The 22164-nt window shown below is 51.3% G+C and overlaps 10 protein-coding genes across 10 annotated transcripts; 5 read left to right on the forward strand and 5 right to left on the reverse strand.

Moving 5' to 3' along the window:
• Positions 1 to 2548: 2548 nt before the first annotated feature.
• Positions 2549 to 4544, forward strand: BDV14DRAFT_208529 (flavin-containing monooxygenase; the record flags this gene model as incomplete). The annotated part of the gene is made up of 1 exon (XM_073775426.1): positions 2549 to 4544. Exon 1 carries the CDS (start codon positions 2565 to 2567, stop codon positions 4542 to 4544), a length of 1980 nt encoding a protein of 659 aa, XP_073628749.1. The 5' UTR covers positions 2549 to 2564.
• Positions 4545 to 4637: 93 nt separating this feature from the next.
• BDV14DRAFT_199561 (cytochrome P450) lies at positions 4638 to 6358 on the reverse strand (the record flags this gene model as incomplete). Its single annotated transcript, XM_073773300.1, has 3 exons — positions 4638 to 5752; positions 5814 to 6027; positions 6113 to 6358. The coding sequence occupies 3 exons, from the start codon at positions 6356 to 6358 to the stop codon at positions 4638 to 4640; spliced, it is 1575 nt and encodes a 524-aa protein (XP_073628750.1).
• A 324-nt stretch (positions 6359 to 6682) lies between these two features.
• Positions 6683 to 7648, reverse strand: BDV14DRAFT_208531 (alpha/beta hydrolase; the record flags this gene model as incomplete). The annotated part of the gene is made up of 1 exon (XM_073775427.1): positions 6683 to 7648. One exon carries the CDS (start codon positions 7646 to 7648, stop codon positions 6683 to 6685), a length of 966 nt encoding a protein of 321 aa, XP_073628751.1.
• A 217-nt stretch (positions 7649 to 7865) lies between these two features.
• Positions 7866 to 8732, reverse strand: BDV14DRAFT_199563 (uncharacterized protein; the record flags this gene model as incomplete). The annotated part of the gene is made up of 1 exon (XM_073773301.1): positions 7866 to 8732. One exon carries the CDS (start codon positions 8730 to 8732, stop codon positions 7866 to 7868), a length of 867 nt encoding a protein of 288 aa, XP_073628752.1.
• A 317-nt stretch (positions 8733 to 9049) lies between these two features.
• Positions 9050 to 9617, forward strand: BDV14DRAFT_199564 (uncharacterized protein; the record flags this gene model as incomplete). The annotated part of the gene is made up of 3 exons (XM_073773302.1): positions 9050 to 9268; positions 9329 to 9494; positions 9544 to 9617. The coding sequence occupies 3 exons, from the start codon at positions 9050 to 9052 to the stop codon at positions 9615 to 9617; spliced, it is 459 nt and encodes a 152-aa protein (XP_073628753.1).
• Positions 9618 to 9702: 85 nt separating this feature from the next.
• BDV14DRAFT_199565 (FAD-binding oxidoreductase) lies at positions 9703 to 11290 on the reverse strand (the record flags this gene model as incomplete). Its single annotated transcript, XM_073773303.1, has 2 exons — positions 9703 to 10956; positions 11021 to 11290. The coding sequence occupies 2 exons, from the start codon at positions 11288 to 11290 to the stop codon at positions 9703 to 9705; spliced, it is 1524 nt and encodes a 507-aa protein (XP_073628754.1).
• A 1200-nt stretch (positions 11291 to 12490) lies between these two features.
• On the forward strand, positions 12491 to 14149 carry BDV14DRAFT_199566 (cytochrome P450; the record flags this gene model as incomplete). Its single annotated transcript, XM_073773304.1, has 1 exon — positions 12491 to 14149. The coding sequence occupies one exon, from the start codon at positions 12491 to 12493 to the stop codon at positions 14147 to 14149; it is 1659 nt and encodes a 552-aa protein (XP_073628755.1).
• Positions 14150 to 15789: 1640 nt separating this feature from the next.
• BDV14DRAFT_208532 (cytochrome P450) lies at positions 15790 to 17262 on the reverse strand (the record flags this gene model as incomplete). Its single annotated transcript, XM_073775428.1, has 1 exon — positions 15790 to 17262. The coding sequence occupies one exon, from the start codon at positions 17260 to 17262 to the stop codon at positions 15790 to 15792; it is 1473 nt and encodes a 490-aa protein (XP_073628756.1).
• Positions 17263 to 19186: 1924 nt separating this feature from the next.
• On the forward strand, positions 19187 to 20281 carry BDV14DRAFT_172083 (uncharacterized protein). Its single transcript, XM_073768535.1, has 3 exons — positions 19187 to 19730; positions 19798 to 19851; positions 19927 to 20281. Exons 1-3 carry the CDS (start codon positions 19223 to 19225, stop codon positions 20181 to 20183), a joined length of 819 nt encoding a protein of 272 aa, XP_073628757.1. The 5' UTR covers positions 19187 to 19222; the 3' UTR covers positions 20184 to 20281.
• Positions 20282 to 21066: 785 nt separating this feature from the next.
• Positions 21067 to 22122, forward strand: BDV14DRAFT_199569 (uncharacterized protein; the record flags this gene model as incomplete). Its single annotated transcript, XM_073773305.1, has 1 exon — positions 21067 to 22122. The coding sequence occupies one exon, from the start codon at positions 21067 to 21069 to the stop codon at positions 22120 to 22122; it is 1056 nt and encodes a 351-aa protein (XP_073628758.1).
• Between the last annotated feature and the right edge of the window lie 42 nt (positions 22123 to 22164).

Consider the following 22164-nt stretch of genomic DNA (forward strand, 5'->3'; position numbering starts at 1 on the left):
GAGCATATGGCGACAGCGGATATAATAAATGTATATATGTATAAATCTAAAGACCTAATCCTAGAACCGGCAACCTAGTCGTACCCATACGCCATTTATATATCCAGTACAGAAACGCCACTCCGATCTCCAATCAATAGCCGCATCTCAGATAAACCCCGTCCGATTCGTCTAGTTGGCCCCAGAAGATTTCTATCTCAGCAGGCGAAGCGGAAACGCATGATGTCCTGCATTCGGCAGTGCCAAAGCTCACGTGTAACAACCTAGTTCTTGCCAGGAGCTGTTTCTGGGGCAGGGCCTGGTCCAGCTCCTGGAACAAGAGTATCGAGGGTATCTCCGACAGTGTTACCGGCGGCCTGGAGCGTATCACCAAGGCCGCTGACCACAGTAGGGACGATTCCACTCTGGGGCCTGGGAGCGGGGGCAGCAGCGACGCTCATGGCGAGGGCGAGGAGGGAAGTGAGGTATGTGAAGTGCATTGTGAGTGGTGGTTGTGGCTTGGGCTGTTTGGGTAGCGAAGTCGTTAGTTAGAGTGAAAGTTGGCATGCATGGACTAGAGAACGTACCGGTAGCGATTGGTAGTATAAGGTGAATGGGAGGAGCAAAGTTGGAGCTTGGATGTGATCTGGAGCGGAGACTGTCAGGTCTTATAAGATCCATCTTTTGACTCTTTGATCTTGATTACCTTTTCCTCGATCGAAGGATCTGCAAACCTCTCCAAGCTGATGTTGTCATAGACCCTCTGCAACGTAAGGGGCGCTGCAGACGCGCTGCGAGAACCCCATAATTCGGCTTCTTGCCGTGGTATACCTCGTCTTTCCCTTCTATTCAATAAGATGTAGAACGAGCAATCTGTCGCAACAAATAGGCGCATCTTTAATCATCATGCAGGCCTGAGGGGATAGATCCTGATCTGTCAACAAGGGGACGATGTACAGCGAACGACCAAGTCAAGATAGAGCAATTGTACGGATACTATGGGGCGACCCAGAGATTGAAGGACATTGAGGCGCAGATCTTCTGCAGTTTCGATTTCCGGGTGGGCCACATGCATCACCGATCGTCGGACCGGATCTCCGAATTTGTGACAGATTCCATGGGAATTCGTCGATTGATTGATCGAAAAACAACGATGAGATCTCTGATCCATGGTGTCGGGTTTGCGCGAATTTACAGGTGACCAAAAACGTTCGCTTGAGAGCGTGTGGCAACGACGGAATAGGAAAGTAATCTTTGTTGCCCGCCCGAACTCTGTATAGCTTTGTATCTAGAATGGGATTGTTGTAGGTTGCTCTGGAAAGGGTAGAGATCTCAAGACTACATCATGCTATTTCCATGTTCTTTGTACTGGACTTGTCCTCCTGGCGACAGGTCTATCCCTAGTAGGCAGCTTGTATGGGTCAAGTCTTTCTTCGCTTAAACGGTAGCGAGCCCCCACCGGGCTGGAGTGTGGACCTTCTTGGCAGTTCACCGTGGCGAGCTGGAAGTCTTGGACATGGACATGGCACTCAGCTTCTCATACCCTCAGTCTAGCTGACCATCGCGTGATCCCGGTACTCGGCTCCTGGGCTAATGGGCAGGCGAGGTTGTTACCGACCACACCTAATGTTCATGGATAGAGGAGGGCCTTCGACATTGACGGTTCACAGGAATAAGACACAATAACCTAATACATCATTCGACTCGATGTTGCCATGGAAAGCTATTGTTGTTAAAGAATTCAAGCACGCAGAGTGCATCGCGCCAAGGTGACGGCAGGGTTCGTTGAATCCCAGTAAATGACAGATAATTGAGCCTCAACCACGCGGTGCCAATATACGGCAATGAAGGATTATAAAGAATGAGCCGAAGTCCTGTAATGGTAGCCTGACTCCTCCCTAGTAGCCGTACGATAGTCGATTAATAATTGTGTTTGTTCGGCCTTGTCATCCCGATTTGCCCTTTGCCGTATCCAAGCGAGTAATGCAGAGATTCTTTTCTTTCACATGATATTTCTCACTCGATGCCTAATCCTAGCCTGGACCCTATGTATTGTGGGCTTTTCCATAGTGGGAAAGCGTTATACTTGTAGAAATTCAACAGCAACTAGGTTCGAGGCCATTTGGCGAAGACAGATGAAAAAGAAGATATCTAGGTCTTTTGGTACAAAGGGAAATAGAACAGGGGTGTAAGAAGACCCTCTGATAGACCGGTATTGGTATCCCCCTAGATTCGACAGATCCGAAAATTTGGGGTAGAGCTTTCTGACCATCAGACTCTACCTACAATCATACGGGAAATTTATGAGCTGCGATGGACTGACGGGCCTTCTTTCGTGATAACAGAGACGTACCTCATAGGCCAAAGAGGAGATGCTGAAGACGCAAGTGCGATGACTGAACAATCGTCTTTTCTTCCTCATGTTGTGCAACCCACCATACTAGGCATCATAGCGTCTTTCCGACATCGGGTCGCGTCATCTCACCTCCAACCCCTCATTTATCAAAAAGAAACCCGTGCTAGAATTAAAGAAGGAGGTATTCACAAAGTTCCCATGTCTGACAAGACTCGGACCCCAACTCGAAATGGCCGCAACCTTGGAAAAGACTTCGTTTGACCCGGAGTACCTCAAGACGGTACGCGAGCGCTATGCAGCAGAGGCAGCTAAGCGTCTCAAACCCGAGGGCTCGTCACAATACATCCAGCTATCATTGGCATCTTCTCAGCGTCTTCATTCGTTATCAGAGGACCCCTGGGTAGACCACGACGCTCTTAACACCCGATCCTCGCCGATAGAAAACAACGAAACATACCGGTTCTTCGTCCTCGGCGCGGGCTTCGGCGGCCTACAATACGCAGTCCGATTGATCGACGACGGCATAGCCACTGCAAATGAGATCCGATTTGCAGACGCAGCGGGTGGATTTGGCGGCACATGGTACTGGAATAGGTTCCCGGGTTTGCATTGTGATCTCGAGAGTTATATTTACCTTCCGCTGCTTGAGGAGACGGGGTATGTCCCGGCTCAAAAGTATGCCCCTGGAGCTGAGATTAGGGCGCATGCGGAACGGATTGCGGAGAGGTGGGGGTTAGAGGATAACGCGCTTTTCAGAACGGACGTTAACGTTGTTACTTGGGATGAGAAGGATGAACTTTGGGTTATCGAGGCGGTTGAGGGGAGGGGACCAGGGCAGGAAGCTGTTCGGCGCACCTTTAGAGCGCAGTATTTGTATCTTGCTGCAGGGGTGTTGACGAGACCTCAGGTTCCGGATATACCGGGGTTGTTGGACTTCAAGGGGGACATGTTCCACACTGCGCGGTGGAACTATGCTGTCTCTGGTGGGAGCCAGGAAGACCAACAGCTCGTTGGTCTGGAGGGGAAGAAAGTCGCTGTTGTCGGTACTGCAGCGACAGCCATCGGCACAATTCCTGAAGTTGCAAAGTACGCGGGGGAATTGTACGTTATTCAACGAACACCCGCGTACGTCAAGCCCCGTGGACAGCGTCCCACAGACGGCAAAGAGTTTGCAGGCGAGATCGCGGCTGAGACCGGATGGCAATGGCAGCGCCAGTTAAACTTCAACTCGTTCCTCACAAACTCCCCGGAACCTGGCGCAAGGAACCTAGTTGGTGATGCGTGGACTGATATGCCCGCCTACTCGGCCCTACTCGGCTCACCAAAGCATGGCGTCGTCGATCCCTCTTCCAAGAACCTGGAGAAACATGTCAATGAGTTCCACGCCCTCGACCTCCCGCACATGGAGTCTATCAGAGCCCGAATTGACCAGATAGTCACGGACAAGGAGACAGCCGAGAGACTCAAACCGTGGTATCCCTCCTGGTGCAAACGGCCGACCTTCAGCGACGGCTATTTGCAGGCATTTAACAGGCCAAACGTTCACCTAGTTGATACAGACGGCAAGGGACCATCCCGGATTACAGAGAATGCCATTGTCGTTGGCGAAAAGGAATACCCCGTCGACGTGATAATCTTCGGCACAGGATACTCAGTTAGCACACCTAGCGGGGGAAGTCCAGCAGCCCGAGTAGGCGTGGAGATAATCGGTCGCAACGGGCTCTCATTAGATGAGAAGTGGGCGAAGCGGGGAGCAGCTACACTCCATGGCTACGCGGTGCACGGGTTCCCGAATCTTTGGTTCTCCGGTACAAACCAGGCGACTATCACAGGGAACAACGTATTCATGCTGCGGCTGATAGCGCAGCATATCACGCACTGGATAGCGGAGGCCGAAAAACGCGTTGGACCTGAAAAGCGAGCCATAATTGAAGTTACCAAGGACGCGGAGGAAGAGCACACGGCTGAAGTGTTCAAGAGGGCACCGTACTATGCTACCCTCGCGGGATGTACGCCGGGGTACTTCAATGGCCATGGCGACGTAGCTAAAATTACAGACCCGGCGGCAAAGGAGAGAAGGGAAAAGGGCGTTGCGTGGTCTGAAGGGACTATTTCTTTTTTGAAACTTATCGAGAAGTGGAGAGGAGAAGGACAGCTCAAGGGGTTAGATGTTAGAGCTGCCAACCCGAGAGATAGTAGCAAATTGTGAGGCACCTTGGTCAGAGGCATGTGAACCATGTGACGGAATGCATGCGTTGAATCTGTCAACTCTGATAAATAACCAAGATTATCATATAGCATTCTACAGCTCCGCCGTTAGAGCGCCCAAATCAATTTCGGGCTTCCTACTGCGAACCCAAATCTTTGCCTTGGTGTTAACAACCATATCTGTACCGTAATTCCACCATTTGGCATCCACAAGATTATCAATTTTCAAATCATATTTGAAAATGATATGCAATATCGCAATTTTCATCATGTTGGCAGCCAAGAACCGACCGGGGCAAGCCATCTTCCCGTGCGCGAAGCCCAAGTGGTCTGGACTCGTTGAGACGTACGCACTCTTGTGCTCGTAGGCGGGGATTTTGCGGCGCTCAACAAAGCGGTAGGGATTGAATTGATCGGGGCTGGGGTAGTTCTCTTCATCCCACATGCTATGTGAGGAAACGGCGAGGTGGTCACCTTTCTTGATGTGGATGTTGCCGGGGAGATTGAGATCGGCCATGGCGCGGCGATGCATAGTGGCCATACTTTCGGGTTTGAGGCGTTGTGTTTCTTTCAGGAAACTGTCGAGGAGAAGCAATTCCGCGAGGGCAGGCTTGTGGAGACCATGTTTACCCAGGACGGCGAGGGCCTCGTCACGAAGGGGTTGCACGTATTCAGGGTGAGCGCAGAGGTTGAGCACACACTGCGTCAACTGACTACTCGTCGTTTGGATCGCGACTTGAGCGAGGCCAAGCTGAATGTGCATCTCGGGGTATGAACGGCCATTAGACGACTTGCGGAACCACTCGATCGCATCGTCAGGGACATTTGGTTTGCGTCCCTCTCGCTCTGCAGTGCGGACTTCCTCGTGTCGCGCTTTAAGAACGGGCTTCAGGATATCACACGCAGTATTCATATCAGTGCGCACCTGCCTGTTAAGTGGCGCAAACCAGTCGACGATGGGTCGAATGAGAGGGTGGTAATACTTTGTCGCTCGGATCGCGGTGAAAAGGTTAATGGTGAACGTCGTCGTGATGCGCACCCATTCTTCGTTCCTGGCAAAGTCATCGCCGAGGAAAACAATTGCGGAGAGACGCGCTATCCAGCTCTGCACGTCGTCCATGACGTGTGTTGCGTGCCATTTCTTTTGCGAACCGTATGTGTCTTCTAGGCATCGCGCCATCTCGGCAGACATGGGCTTGGTAAATCTTGCTACATAACGCTTGGTCAGATGGACTCGAAGTATAGGAAGAATTCGAATAGGGAGACATACGCAAAGGACGAGTAATGCCCTTGAGAATAGCCTCGCCGAACATGCCATGAGGCCATGGCCGCATAGTCCGGAATGTCCCGAATTTAGACAAGTGCTCGACGCGAACCCAGTCGATGAAACTGAGGTTTTTCTCGGCATTGACAACTTCGACTGATGACGGTGGAAGGATGATAATGGGACCGGACTCGGTAACGAGGTTGAATGGACCGCCAAACTGTTTGGTTCGTAGCTGTCGTCAGCGCCAGTTTTCTTTTGTCTCTCTATAGAAACTCTGGAAAGTCAATGGAGCGAATTCGTACCTTGCGAGCGCCTTCTGCGAGGAGCTGGCGAGAGCTAGAGACAAACTGCTCCTTCGCCGATGCAGCCTTCTTGTCTATATTTATCGTGGGAAACCGAGCAGACTTGAACAGCGTTCGCCATGTCTTGTACAGAATGTAAGTCAATAAAATAGGAGCGAAGTAGGTCCATGGAGGTAGATCTTCCCTGTTGGCGGCATTCCGACTCGCCTGGATGAGGGCTTGCAATTGCTCTTGAAAAGACTCCATTATTGCCACCGGGCAAAGGTGCAAATTCTTGCGAGCTCAGGAGGCATATTGTAGTTATATCCAAAGCTAGGGCTTATTTTGGAGAAAGATTGGATGGGCCTGCTGAAGGTGGAGGCTAAGATTCAAGCGCGCACCTTCTGCACCCCACGCCTGCCCAGGCTCCATCTACTCGATCGACTTGAGTTTCGCTCTATTGGCAAGTGTTAATAGGAGGTAATTAATTGGTCGTTTCCTCTGTAGTCGTCTGCTTTCTTCCGATCGCCAAGTGTCTGTACCCTCCTGCCACCCTTTTGTCTGTGTCTTCACCGACTGCAGCAGGTCATCTCAAATTGCCTTCCAAGCCCTAGTACGATTCTCCATTGCTCTCTTCGTGGCCGCGATATCCTTCCCGATAGCCTCAAATCCATGCGGAAGACCAGGATATAGATGGAACTCCGCACTAATCTTCGCCTTCACAAACTTCATCATATAGTCAATCGCCTCCTCTCTGAATATATCGAGCTCTCCAACATCAATATAAAGCGGTGGTAACCCATCAACACACTTTACCCTCGCTGGCGCCGCATACTCCGAAACACCATCCGTTCCCACAGCATCTCCCAGTAAAGCCGTCCATCCAGTCAAATTGTCATCCGCTTTCCAGAATGCCAGGTCCTCGACGTCTTCAATAAGACTGGTATTCCTATCGTCGAGCATCGGGTAAATAAGGACTTGCTTGGCCAGCGGTGGCGAGAGACCGCGGTCGCGCGCCATGATAGCCACGCCTGCTGCAATGCCACCACCCGCGGACTCGCCTGTTATTCCGATTCTCGCAGGCTCAATATTGAACCGTTGCGCATTCTCAGATACCCATTTCAGCGCAGCGTAGACGTCCTCTGTTGGCGTCGGATGTGGGTTCTCCGGTGCGCGGCGATAGTCCACAGAGAAGAATGGTATCTGCGTTGCAAGTACCGTAAGCGCAGTTGCTTCAATATACATCTCTGCACTGCCGGCGATCATACCGCCACCGTAGCAGTGAATGTATGCTGGCGAGGGCGATGGCAATGAAAGTTGTTCCGTGGGGTGGACAAGAAAGATACCAATCTCCGCTCCATCGTAAGAAGGAAATGTGCGACGACTAATGGTTATCCCCGGTGCATCTGGAATGGATCCTGAGGAAGCTGCGGCGAATCCGTCTAAGCGCTTTCGCCGGCCTTCGATATCATGTAGTTTTAGCCGTGGCTGTGAGACTAGGAGTGGGAGAAGTGGCTCGAGGGCCTTTGCGTATTCGGGGTCGTAGGATAGCGGCATGGTGATGTCGGACTGAGTAGATCAGAGTAGAGTGAGGGGTGCATGAAAGATAGAGGGGATCTATATAGTTTATTATACCGGGCCCGTAGTGCCCACTTACCGAGGCCAACGGTATTAGATCCAATGTCAATTTTCATTTCATTGAACTAGAGGGGCTTTTTGAAAACAGGCCGTTGGGTGTCTGGAGTGACTTTCTACTCATATATCAAACATCTTTTTACAGCATCATGTTCGCATAAAACTCTGTAGTCGCCACCTCAACCTCTGTATACGTATTCCCTTGAATCCAAATCGCCATGCCACGCACCTCTTCCACGGGCCTCGTAGCCACAATTCCTACTGCAGCAGCAACATCATTAGGCGAGCTGATCAGAACATCTTCTGGCAGGTATTTGGCAATTTCCTCGGTCATCCGCGTCTCAGTGAACCACGGCGCAACAAGCGACACTGCGATCCCATTCTCAATGCATTCTTTCCTCGCCGCGGTTGCGCGAACTACACCAAGGACCGCGTGCTTAGTGGCAGTGTAAAGTAACTGCTCAGGAACGGGGATGTATGAAGCCGCGGAGCCGATCACGACAATTCTCCCACCGCCGGTCTTTCGCATGTGGTGCACTGCGAGTTTGATCCCGTATGTTACCCCTATGACATTGACGTCAAAAACACCTGTGGAAGGTCGCTTCAGAGCGGCAGTGTCCTCCGTGCCTTGTTTCTCATGCTCATCCGCGAGGAAATCGTATTTCCCGCGAGAACCACCCATGAGTTCCGGGTTAATGGCAGCATTGCACACCACCAAATCAATCTTGCCATATTTTTGCACAGCCATTTGGAAGAGGCTAGATTGATCTTGCCAGGAGGTCACATCGCATTTTACAAAGCTCGCATTTCCTCCAAGCTCAGCCGCTGACTTGTTACCGACTGTCGCATCAACATCCGCGAGGACGACTTTCGCGCCGGCGACTGCAAACTGCTTTGCAATGGCGAACCCTATACCTTGCGCAGCACCGGTAACAACCACGACTTTTTCGCGTGCATAGCTTTCTAGCTGTTGTGGAGACGGGGCGGGAAGGTTGGTAGGCGACATTGGCTTGGACTGGTCTGGGCTTCCGATAAGACAGGATGTAGTTTGAGAATAGGTCACCACAGCTAACGTTTAGCGGCCCTTTTATGTGTGATGGAAACACCGAGAGCTCTACGCGGGGTGTCGGAGGTGCTACTCTAGGTGCTATCGTTCAGCTCGGCCGCCGGGCCCTCAGCGACCCGGATATCGTACGCTAGTTTGGGCTGACTGGGTGTCAGAGGGGTGACAGAGAGGTATATTTCTGTAAGATTATATCGATTGAAAGGCTCTGTTTCTGATTACCGAAAACTCGCATACCTTGTTTGTTTCTAACAGTCACAATGTCAGAAAGGCTCACATCCACACTAGTGACCGAGTCCACAGTCATCAACGCCCCGCTGGATAGAATTTGGTATCTCATCAAATTGACCAATTTCACAAAGTTCTACACGGGCCTTACCAAGAGCGAAATCATCCCCGCTGAAGACGAGGGCAAAGATGTAGTCAAGTGGACTTTTGCGGATGGCACGGTGTTGCTTGTGAGAGAGGAGGAATACTCAGTTAGTACAGACATTTCTTTCTACACTCTCACTTGCAAATAAATGGACTAATTAAGCCAGACGGTCAAACATCTGATCTCTTTTCATATTCTCAAGTGCGAGCCGTGGGGGCTGCCGTATACGAGTGTTCTTAGTACGATTCGTTTGTATTCGATCACGAGTAGGGATGCCGCTGGCGGGACGTTTGTGGAATGGAGTGGACATTACTCGGCTGATGCCAGCGCCGGTACGTTCCCAGTAGAAGAAAAACTTCTTCATTACTAACAGTAACCTAGAGGTCGTTCAGGACGGACATATCAAGCGCCGCGAAGCTCTCGCGGATCTAGCCAAGGCCGCGGAAGAAAAATAATCGAGATTAAGTGTACAACGAAGATAGTCCCAGACAATACAAGAGCATAAAATAGAATAGCAATCGAGATGAGAGAGAAAGTAAATTAAACAACAGGATTGTAAAACCGGAACTTGTTGTCCGGGTCATACTGCGCCTTGACAGCACGGAGCTTGTCAATGCGCCATTGCTCATGGCCATACCAGTCCTCAACACGTTCAAGCCCATTGGCGTAGTTGACATAGGCGCTTGGAAGACGATGGGGTTGTCCCGCATTCCACATATCCAGGATCTCCCACGCCCACTCTAGCATTGACGCCTCATCCTCTTCGTCCGAACCCTCGAGGAGGTTACCTTGGAACTGTGTAAGAATGTTGTCTGCGCGGAAGGGGTACGCAGAGTCAGCAGCGTCAATCTTCTGCACAGCTTTTGTCGCATAACCCTCGTGGATAATGATGGTGCTAGAGACAAGGTCGGGCATACTGGCTAGCCGGCTGACAAAAGAGTCGTATATCTGGTGTTCTGTTGTAAGATTATAAACCTGCAGACCAGCAGTCGTGAGTAGCCGATCCAGGCTCGCCGTACAAACGGTGTCGTTCTCGCCGACAGACTGCGCGTGCGCAATATCAGGGTACGGCAGGTTACCAGACTCAACGCTCAAGGACTCAATCGCATCAAAAGGTGTAAAGTATTGCGCTGCCTCGTCTTCCGTCCCACGGGCGGCAAACTGCCAGGAAATGACCGGGGCCGTCGCGTTGAGGGCCGGTACAATAACAAAGCTACCATAGTTAACAGCCATAATAGTCGGAGTTGTGCCGTTACCATGGAGGTCATTCAAGGCCTTGAAAACAACATCCAGCTTATCACCTGACCAGACATAATTTTTGTAAAACCAAGTATCTGGTCCACGTTCGAAGATATTCATCTCCATGCTTGTAACAATACCAAAGTTGTGACCCGCACCACGAAGCGCCCAGTATAGGTCGGGATGGCTTGTGGAGTTGACCCGCACCGGAGACCCATCTGCAAGAACGACATTGAACTGTAGAAAGTTGTCCGAAACCATTCCGTAAAGACCCTGCAGACGTCCGTGGCCTCCGCCCAGTCCGGCGCCAGCGACACCAACACAATCCGCAGCACCAGTGGTGGTTACATAGCCATGTTCCCAGAGATACCTGGCAACGGGCCCGTCGTATACGCCGCCTCCAAGCCAAACGGACTTATTGCCGGGTTGAATGGCCATTTTGTTCAGGTTGTGGATGCTGATTTGGATTCCGTTGAAGGAGGTGAGAGAGGTAGGGTTGCCATGCCCGCGGTTGTAGACTAGGAAGTCAATGCTGTTCTCATTGCAGTAGTTCACCTGTTGCGATTCATCATTAGCCGGTTCTTTTGTAATATACATAGAACGAAATAGGCAAACTCACAATTTTCGAAACGTCCGATTCCTCTCCCGGCTCAACAACCACCTGCACCTGCGGCATAGCATAAGTGTCCCATCGTTTGGTGGCATTGGCAAAGTTGCGACTGTCAGGTCCAAAAATCGTTGTTGTGTTTGATAGGCTGCTACCAAGCTCAACCTGCACCGTCTCGCTCTTAATGTCGACAGGGGTCGTCTGGAGGGCCCTGAAGTAGCTCGGGACGACTGGCACAGCAGCCACCGCCTGGATGAACGCAAGCACCGTTGATACCTTCATCGTGATGGAGCCCTAAGAGTTAAAAGCCACGCGCGTGTGCTCTCCATCGTCAAGGGACGTGGCGGGCTTTATACCGAAGAGCATTGAACCGTAATTTCGCGTTGCTTTCCAGTCGCAAAACACGCGATGTGAGCACGATCACCATCATGTCTAGGCCACTATAACGACTTGTGGTGGTCCGCTTATTTAGAAGGTGGGTCCCATCGCCCCTTGGTCTATTGGAAACTTCAACGTGCCGATTTGCGAAACCCATCCAGGTCAAGCTTTGCCCATTGCTCAGGCCATTTTAAAGGTCTTTGGATGACCAAGCAATGGTCTCTCGCTGTCAATTTCTGGGAAACCCACATTCTCGCAATTAAATCATAGAAAGGCAGAGTCTATTTCTCGCACGTATGCAATCTCCCCCAGTTCTTCAAGTCGTGCCGGGGGCTCGGTAACCAGTAACCAGAAACGTAGACGGGCCATATGCGTGCATAACCTACAAGTGACAGTTTCTTACCGTTGACCAATCACCCAGGAATGGACACTCCAAGCTTCAGTTGAGCCGGTCAGCCACGTGGTTCATTGGATCTAAGAGTGTTGGCTGGTTCAGTTGTTTAATTGCCAGAAGCTCTGGGCACCTCGAGCACCTTTCACACCCCACTCCAGCCGTCAATCGCTGTAGCCTCGATACCTCTAGTGTTCCGTGGTAGTAATCGAATGCTTCAGTCTTTCGTTATTGTAGAACAGCCTTACTGTTTAACTTATGCCGGTCCTAGACCCAGATGTTCTTAGGTCGCCGTTGCGCGTTATGATTGTTCTCTGAGCGTTGGTCGACCCTTCCGGCAATAATGAGATTGATGGAACTAGTGGCAGTCAAAAAGAAAAGGCAATACCCTCACCACTACAGTACCCCTTCCCCCCTCTGCACCCTCCGCACCCTACGTACAGGACTTTTACTATATACTCAAGATTGCGGGTCGAAAGGAAAGAAACACGATTGCTAGAAAACCTACCAGTAGCACGAACAGCCGAAGGTGCATACGCTGTAAAAATCCAGAGACTTTTACGGGCTAGCCGAGCCCAGAGTCCTAGAACGCTGAGGTTAGGACAATGGTATTTATCCCCAGAGGATCCGGAATTTCAGTCTCGAGCACCTGTGCAGGTAGAACCTTTCTCTCCTGCTAGGTGCCCTATCTTGAAGTCCAGATTGCCATCATCATGGAAAAGATGAACCTCCCTCCAGTGCTTGATGGGCTTCCTCCCGTAGTGGAGAGGTTGCCTCCGAAGTTCGACAAGATGCAGAGCGTGTACCATGATATGAACGGTTTTACCCTCGGGGCGATAGGAGTCACTCTGTTTCTCATTGTCATGAACTATATCCTTTCCCCAGCATACGACTCCAGCGAGCCACCACTTGCCCCCGCCTTCCCTATCTTCGGCCACACCTTTGGCTTCATGTTCAACAGCTTCGGGTACTACGAGAAGCTAAACAAGAAACTCCGCCTACCCATCTTTACAATTCGCATGCCCGGTCGCAAAATCTACGTTATCACTAAGCCCGATCTCATCACTCGAGTTGACAGACAGTCGAAGGCTTTCTCATTCGCACCTATCGTTTCCGAGTTCAGTAGTGTCACCTGCGGCACAAGCAAAGAGGCCAACGAGATCCTCAACCAGAATCTTCTCGGCGAGCACGGAAACTGGGGGCTCTGCGAAGACATGGTCGCCGGCATGCGCGAGTCGCTCAAGCCGGGAGAGAACCTCGATTTCATGAACAGGACTATGGCAAAGGAAGTGTGCGGATTGCTCAATGCAACCAAGCCCGAGGCTGGCAAGGAGTTCAGGAACATCAAGCTCATGGAATGGGTTGCTGAAGTCGTGACCATGGCCACGACAAACTCCGTCTACGGCCCGATGAATCCGTACAAGAGCCAAGAAGTCAAGGATGCATTCTGGGAGTTTGAGAAGGGTATCATGCGCATGCTTGTTGCTCCCTTCCCGTCATATACTGCAAAAGATTCTATTGAAGCTCGAAACAAGGTCACTGCTGTGCTGGGCGAGTACTTTGCCAATGGGTACCATGAGCAGGGCTCTGGTCTGGCAAAGGCTCGATTCGACTACTCGGTTCGAAACAACGTTCCGCTCGCCGATATCGGTCGCTTCGAGATTGGTGGTACTATTGCTATTCTCGTCAACACACTACCTTCTTGTTACTGGATGCTTCTCCTTGTGCACTTTATTCCTGGCCTGCTTCAGGATCTCCGCAAGGAAGTTGATGCTGCGTTGATTATCGACGAAAAGACCAAGAAGGCCACGATTGACATCACCATCGTCAAGAACGAGTGCCCCCTACTTCTCTCCACCCTAAAGGAGAGCCTGCGCTCGCGAGGCATGGGAACCGCTGTCCGTATTGTCGTCCAGGACGCCGAAGTCGGCGGATACATGCTCAAGAAGGGCGCGATGGTTCAAATCCCCCTCCAAGTCATCAACAACAACGTCGACCACTGGGGCGATGAAGCCGAGATGTTTGAGCCCCGCCGGTTCGTGAAGGAGGCTGGTAAGAAGGTTCCGGACGACAGCGGGTACCGCAGCTTTGGCGGCGGCAAGCACCTCTGCCCTGGGCGGTGGTTTGCGACAAACGAGATTCTCGCTGTCGTTGCGCTGTTCATCTCACGGTATGAGATGCGGCCTGCTAATGGTGGCGAGTGGGTTCTGCCAACGACAGTCAAGAGTAACCCGGCTACGCAAGTCGCGCAGCCAGATTTCGAGCTGGATATGGAGGTTAGGAACCGTCCGGGATTTGAGCAGTATACTTGGAATGTGGAGCTGAGCAAGTCTAACAAGGTTACTGCTGTCTTGGCCGGGGATAAGCCTTGAATTTCCTGTACGAGGTCGTCATGACTATTTACGTATGATGTGTCGAGTAACTTATTAACCACTGTAAATGGAACAGCATCTATTCGATTTGAGCCCTACAATGTCCTATCATGTTTTAACTTGAGATCTCCCTCGTCGGTATTTGCAGGACGTCTTTAGGTCAGTGAGTTTGAGTTGCGCAAAACGATATTTTCGTCGGATATTAGTCTCGCACGACTATAAGATTCTGTTACCCCGCCGTTAGACCTGCCCGACTACTGAGCACCTTTACCACCTCAGAATGAGCGTGTCCTCGACCATGCCTGAGAGAGCTCACAGTCACCTGTCGCGAGTAGTCGGAGGTCCTTCCCGGTCGGCAGACGCGTTGTTTATGCGCCAGGGCGCACGTGATCACTGAGCCGAACGAAACAGGCAAGGGAGCGGTCCAATTAGGCTAGCGCGTCCCGTTCCTTCGCCGTAGTGGGTCCGGTGGCTCGGAGTCCGGATGTCGCGCCGCATAATCGCTGCATCTGATTGGCTGGTCATTCTACATACCCGACCTTCAGGTTCCATTGGGACTGTCTCCCTTGCATGCTTGTTGCGGTGCAGATGAAATCTTGAAAGATTCAGAGATTCTTGCCTCATTTCATTATGTTTAGCCCGTATATTATCACTTGACATGCAAGTGGCTTTCATGGAGCTTCCCTGCCTGCAAACAATATCCTCTGTACCGTCACCTAAGACAAACTGAGGAGCCACACATTCGGCACCGTTTGCACCCTGGACAGTAAATGTGACCAATTGTATACCGTTGTCGTCGGTTTTACATCGGGGTCCGAATGTGCATATCAAGCTACCGGCACTCTCGGCCGATATGGTCATGCGAAGCTTTGACAGCGGATGCGGGCCACTCCGCTTGTAGGGTAAGCGCGACTGCAAGGTGAAAAACGAGGTTCTTGGGGTCTATGACTGCATGTGATGGTATCCATATATTCTAGAGTAAGCGAACGTTGCGTACGGATGTTTTACCAAGGGTTCAAGGTTGGAATCTGGAATAGTGATACCGAGGCAATCACGTCTGGCCCGGATGTTTCGGCGTAGTTTTGTTACTGTGCTTCTGACCAAGATCAAGTAGGTATTGAAGCTCGGCGAGCAGCCGAAGCTTGAATAACGAATGGCCAGGTCTCTGTAAGTCCGCTTAGTCATTCGTCTTTGTGCAGCAAAATGTCGCACACCATGGCCATCACGTATATCCTGATGGCGGTAGATGCGAGGTGAAACTAGTGACGACTAAAGTTGGAGTAGCTGAACCACGTGGTTGTGGATAGGGGTTGACTACCCCGGAAACGCTCGGGATAAGGACTGTCAGTTTGTAGGAGGCAGGTCGCAGGAGATCTTGTCCAAGTGTTCAGGGTGAGGTTCATCAACGCTTTAGTTTTATGAGAGACATTGAGTGGGAAAAGGTAAAGTTAGAATGTCATTTCTACTGTATTGCTGACATCTCTAGGGTCACGTAACGAACGTAATCATGTTCTGCAACATGGAACATCGAAATCATCTTCTGCGTGTATACCATCAATTCACTCATAAAGTAACAGAACTGCTTCATACCCCCGTAAAAGTCCTGCCGCCGTCCTAACGCGTCTCTTGCTTGCCAGCAGTTAGACCTTCTCACTCGCCACGGGTACTCTTCGTCTCAATAGGAACGTCGCTTCTGGCTCCACAGAGGTCGTATTAATCGTATTCGCAACGCGGTACATATTCCCCTTGAGCTTGAGATCAAACTTGGAGAAGAACATGTAAAGCACGATCTTGATCTCATGGATAGCCAGTTGACGCCCGGGACAAGCCCATCTTCCCAGTCCGAACGTAAGGAACTCGGGAGTGCCCGTAACAGCCGACCGTTCTTTATCCTTCCACTGGAATCCGTTAAACGTTGTCCCCTCGGTCCCGTAGTTATCCGGGTGTTGGTGCGCGCGGGCAATGTGGACAATGCACATGGCATTCTTAGGGAGGACGTAAGGGCCAACACGAACGGGGCGGGTTGTTTGGCGGACAGGACCCCAGGAGTCGCCTTTTGTGCGGAGGACTTCGCGGATGAAGGAATCGAGGAGAACAAGCTGGCTGAGCTTCTTGACGGTGAGGAGTTCGCCGTCTGGTATGACAGATTCCCATTCTTCGCGGATAGCCGGGAGATACTCGTCTTGCTTGAGAGTGAGCTTGATGAGAATCCAGAACCCGGCAACGACAGTTTGGTGGATAGAGGCGAATATAAGACCGACTGAGAGGACCACGCAGCGGAAGAAGCCTGCTAATGCTGCTATCCCGGATTTTCCATGGTAGTGCTTTGTGAGAAGGATGTCGAAGAGGGGTGCAAAGTCGCCGTGGCGTGTTGCGAGGCCGTTTTCCAAGTGCTTGTGGCGGGAGCGCCAGAGGATGGGTACAACCCGGAAAAAGAATCGTGGGATGATTGTGAAAAAAATCGCTCTGAAGCCATTGAGAAGGACCCAGAGCCAGGGGAAACGGACCCATTCGTGGGTGTTCTCGTGCATGCCTGTCAAACTAGCCATTGCGACTGCAACAGCTGCAAAGTGGCCGGCGAGGATTGAGTCGGCGTGAGCGTGTCCGAGAATTAGGACGACCATGGCATGGGCGACGGCAAGTTGGATGCGGTAGAAGATATTGGGATATTCGACTGGTGTCTTGGAAACATTGGGATCTGGAAGTTCGTCTTCCATGCGGTGGAAGTACTCTTCGAAAACAGGAAAGATATTCTCAATGATGGCATTCATCCTGGGCTGGACATTCTTCTCGACCAGGCTGTCGACATCGTGGACAAAAGCACCATTGTCGAAAAGGGCAAGAAAGCCTAAGTGCAGTAGCTCAAAAACGGCCTTTTCGAAGGTGAAGTTCTTGGTGTCGGTGAGAACTTCGTGGGCGTATCGATGATCAATAACATACTCGTCACGACCATGCCTGGGCACGACTATCACAGGGCCATGCTTGTCGAGAGCATTACTGTATGCCTCATTGACCTTGATTGACCGTCGAATGTCTCGAGGAATATTCACGACTGGAGGTGATGGGGCGTCGAGAGACGTCTCGGACGTCAGTTGAGGCTTTGGGGTAAACATTGTGAGGTATGCTGCCACACAGTCTACAGGATAGCAGGTGGGCAAGAGGAAGTATTACGGGCAGTTCTAGACAGAGCTCTGTGGTAGACATTCCACATGCTCTATCGAATGACCGTGACCATTCAGCACGACACGATAGTACCTACTGAGCGATTGGCTGGACATAGTTCGACCCCCTTAGCACCCAGCTTCAAGATACATCTCGGCCAGGCTCCCGCTGTGGCTGAAGGCTTTTACCAGCAGTGTACAGGCACTTGGGGGCTGTTTCAATGATATCTAGGCCAGTAACCAATGAATTGCCCTGTGCCGATCATTTGTCAACATTTACCAAGCACGAGTGCGTCTACTTCTATAACTCAATGTATGGACCCACACAGAACTAGTATCACGAATTGCGGCGGAACGCGGCATTTGCCACAGCCTGCAACTTTGTCACCAGTACGGAGTATGGACGGAATTTACCCGTCGGAGGTCCTTGATAGCCCGTTCGGGGGTGCGACGTTATCCGACGGTGTTCGACAGTGCGATGTATGTGTCGTCGTTGCGGAGAACGCAATCAAATCCTTCAGCACGGGAAAACAATTCCAAGTCCCAGAGCCTTAACCCACAAAAGAGAACCTTGCGAAGGAGCCACTTGTGACTGGAGCAAGCGGGTCCTGGAAGTGGTCCCGACAGCTTGAGACCGAGAGAGAGTCCACATTCGTCAGCACGATTCAGGCAATGCAGCTTGACTGCTTGCCCTTGTCCCCAGATTATTCAAACGCGGCCCGCGTCCTTCACATTTGACTGCGTGGCCAGCGCATTGGATGGCGGTGGTAGGTCTAGAAGGCGGCCCCACTGAAACTACCGGATTTGCACTTGAGTCATGAGGATTCAAGCTCAAGCACAGTGCTTATGGCTTACTCCTGTGGGAGATCCCCAGGCGGTCATGGGCTCGTTGCTGGCCGTATTGACCTGCCGTGTGCACTAAATTTGGCCCCCAGCCCTAAGTGCACCCGTTAGATTGACCCAATGCCGCTTCAATCGGGCTGTCGCGGAAAGGGGAGATGCAGTACAGCGTCAATTCCCGACAAGAATTGGCCTCCCTATCTAGCTCTTAGGAAGCACTTGTGTTCAAACCGCGAAATCGCGGTATTTAGGCTTTAGGCAGTCATTCCCCACAGATAACGCTGCCGTTAAGCGCCAGGCATACGAGTACGGCTGATTGCCCTCAATATCCTCTCACTAGCTGGGTTTGGCAAGTGGTTAATCAAGTGGAGACTGGGAAGTTCCCTAGCATCGACCTTCCCCAATTGTTTGTCTGTCATATCATTGCGCAGCCAGGTCCCCAAAGTGGTGATCAAGATAGCAAGTGGAGTGCTGTGGGCCCCTTCGGAGAGGCCGGGATAGGACAATGAGAGCCTTGGCCGAATCACTTAAACGGCGAAGGATCTTATCCGGGGCCACGGGATAACAACGTGTCGGAACAATCTCCCAGAAAGCTGTACTACGGATTTCAGTGGGTCAATGATGGGCTTTGTCAGCGGAGATGGCATGGTACAGGGAAATCCGAAATGTCTTCACTATGACGGGATCTGGGATTTGGCCCCTGGAAAATGCCATCTGAAGCTAGCAGGGATACGGCTGAATCTGAGCGCCCCTGCTGCAAATCAATGCGCGTTATGCGCGCGGCGTCCCCGAAATCTCAAGCCACCGTGATAGTAGGGCGATGCATAACGATTGAGAGCCTACGCAGCAATGACAATTTGGCAGGCTTGATAGGAGGACTGGCGCAAAACCTAAAGTGTGAAGGATTGTAGTCTGAGGAGCTAAAACACCAGAGCATGCTAGCCGAACCCGCTCTATCAATTATCTCCATAGACCTGGCATCTCCAGCGTACTCGGGAGAATAAATTATATAATTAGTCCCCGGCAGCACCAGCGACACCACACACCCTCAACACCTTGTCTACTTCCAGTCATGTTAAGCGAGTTATTCACTGACAGGCTACCGCATCAACCCACCATATACCCATACATCCATACACCATCATCCATCATGCATACACCACTATGCGTGCTAACACTGATCTCCCGACTTCTCGAAGAGGGCCGAACCCGAGTCGACGAGGCCCTGCAGAAAGGCTACGCACCGTCCCACTTCTCTCGCAACCTGGAACTCATCCTCGTTGAAGATACACGGAGCGCAGAATCCCTGTCAATGAAGACCAAGATTGCCAGCACGCGAGAAAGATCTGCATGCCTGCGGGCTATGCCGCCGCCTACTCTCATTTGGTGGGCGACGGCGTTCCCGATGCGGCAGTGGTCTGGGGGACGCAAAATCAGCGCCTCCACTTTCGAGTCATTGGTGCAGCAGGCTCCGCGGAATCCTCCGCAGATTCACCCCCTGCTGGAAATTGTGGCGGATGATTTGGAAAGGCTTGGCGCGAAGTATCCCCAGTGCGAAATGTTGCAGTGTTTTCTGAATAGTAAGTGTTCTGTTTATCCTACCGTAGCTATGCACTGATGGGGGACTTTTTTTCTGACGCGTTATAGCACTATCTCATCACCCGATGCTTCTATACCAATCCCCGTCAACCGATATGTGTGGCAAGTCTGCCCCGCGTCAAACCAGATGACAGATCATATTCTAGATAAGAAAGCTAATTTCAACGGCTCGAACAGGTCTATCAGAGGAAGGCCGCTACATCAGTCTAAGCGGAGCTAGCATTGACTGGCTAGCCAGATTCCCTGATCTACTGCGCCACGGGGTGGAAGGATCACGGACACACCAGGAGGAGCACCATAACTCGTCGTCGATTTCAACAGCACTCAAGGTCTTCGTCCCGACGGATCCTGTCCGCGACGATGCTTATGTATTAGTGCCGATTGGGACCAACGAGGTCTGGCCCATCTTGCAGGAACTGGAGATCATTGGTTAGATTGCATAATCTACTTGATGGTTTTCTTTTATTGGGGGTTTGGAGTAAGGGGAATATGAGCTATGAGTACATACACGAACTATCTGCAGAATTCAACGTTCATTCTACTATGATTATCACTATCTTTTTCTATGAACACCATAGACTTTTTAATACAGTCTTCAATGGGTAATGCTGTAAAGCACATAAGTGCATTTCCGAATAAGTTGAGTCAGGGGATTATTGTCTTCGTAGAACCATTCCTGTAATCGCGAATATGGTTACTGCCAGTCCCACTTTCGACGGTAAAATGCAGTATACCCACAGACGCTTGGCAATCCAAGTGAAAGCTGAAACATTCAAAAGCTGTGCCATTCTTTGCCAATCACATTCTTCACAACGCCACATTCCAGGTAAGATAGAAGCGAGATGAGATTTTGCAACAGGACCTATATGGTTAGGAGCCAAGAGCATCTAATGTCCACTCTGACCTTGGCAAGAGGATCGACATGCCCGGATGGCTCGGGTCATCGCCTGAACTTGTTGGAGTAGTCTAGAATCTTGAATTTGGCGAGTGGAGGCCATCCGCCAGGCGTACGTGAACTATCTGGGCGATCAGCCATCTAACCGACGGCCGTTTACCCGTGCCAGGTAGCCGATGACAGGTTGCCGATTGATGTCTAGCCACTAAAAGTTGAGACAGATGAACTGATGAACTGAGGGTGTCAAAGGTGTTGTAGGTGGAGTGGGTGGAGTAGGTGCAATTCTTATTATGGCAGTGTGAAAAGGTAGGTATTCTGAATAGCTTCACGACCAGGCCAAAAGGTATGCACTGTAGATCGAGTTCGATAATTCAGTTTTCCATTCATTTTCTTCCCTTGATATTTCGAACAAAAACACCATCATGTCTACCTCCCAGCCTACCAAATGGGGGCCCATCCTTATAGTCGGCGGCTCCGGTCGCCTGGGCTACTTCATTGCAAAGCACCTCCTCGAACAACCCGAATGCACAACCGTAGTCTCCATCAGCCGAAGCAGCAAAGTCGCCCACCGCTGTATGGGCGTCGACTACCGCGTCGCAGACATCCAACACGCCACTTCCCTACTGAACGTGTTACTTGATGTACAACCCGAAACAATCATCAACTGTGCAGCACCCGCACACACCGACACCGCCACTCCGGCGTCAGAATTCGAAAAGGTCTTCGTTACTGGCCAAGACACGCTCATGACCCTGGCACAGCAGGTCGGTTCCACGCGGTACATGATCTGCACGACTTCCTCCAGCGTGATTGCAGGGTACAACCATGTCCAAGCAGACGAGACCGCACCACTGTGGGCTGAGGACGCATCGGCGTTCCCGTACTGGGTGCAGCGGGCGCGGGCGGAAAGACGATTGCTCGCCGCTGACTCGGCGGTGTTTCAGACTGTTTCTTTACGTTTGCCCCTGATTATCGGGGAGCGGGAGTACGCTTTCATCCCTGCTATGCTGAACACCTTGGAAGAGGGGAATACGGGGGTGCAAATCGGTGGTGATCGTGGGTTACTGGCTACTGTTTCTGCGGGTGATGCCGCGCGTGCGCATGTGTTGGCCTTGAAGGCCTTGATAAGACCTAGGAATGGGGTGCATGGGGAGACATTCTTTATTACTGGTAAGAAGGACCTGTCGTTCTGGAGCATGGCGAAGATCATCTGGGAGGAGGCCGGGTGGAAGCAGGATAAGCCGCCTTTCATGATGCCTGAATGGGTGGCGTGGCTTGTGGCTTTCCTTGGTGAATGGATTATGTGGCCGTTTGGGGTTGAACCGCAGTTGACGAGGCATATGGTAAGGTTTATGTGCCATACGTGGACATACAATGGATCCAAGGCTAGGGAGAGGCTGGGGTACGAGCCACAGGACGATACTGAGGAAGAGCTGAGGAAGGGGGTGCGGTGGCACTTGGCTAAGAAAACGAAGTGACGGCTCATCAAGGTCATCAATAGTATGAACCTGTGACGTATT

This window comes from Aspergillus stella-maris (assembly GCF_047715825.1).
Source record: "Aspergillus stella-maris strain CBS 113639 unplaced genomic scaffold BDV14scaffold_23, whole genome shotgun sequence".
Classification (NCBI taxonomy): Eukaryota; Fungi; Ascomycota; class Eurotiomycetes; order Eurotiales; family Aspergillaceae; genus Aspergillus; species Aspergillus stella-maris.

What these genes read in the sequence shown, in the direction of transcription:
- BDV14DRAFT_172083 (XM_073768535.1), top strand. Translation starts at nt 19,223, where the DNA reads ATGTTAAGCGAGTTATTCACTGACAGGCTACCGCATCAACCCACCATA. An exon ending in GTTGCAGTGTTTTCTGAATA is followed by an intron (nt 19,731 to 19,797) that starts GTAAGTGTTCTG and finishes GACGCGTTATAG; the next exon opens with CACTATCTCATCACCCGATG. An exon ending in CCCGTCAACCGATATGTGTG is followed by an intron (nt 19,852 to 19,926) that starts GCAAGTCTGCCC and finishes CGGCTCGAACAG; the next exon opens with GTCTATCAGAGGAAGGCCGC.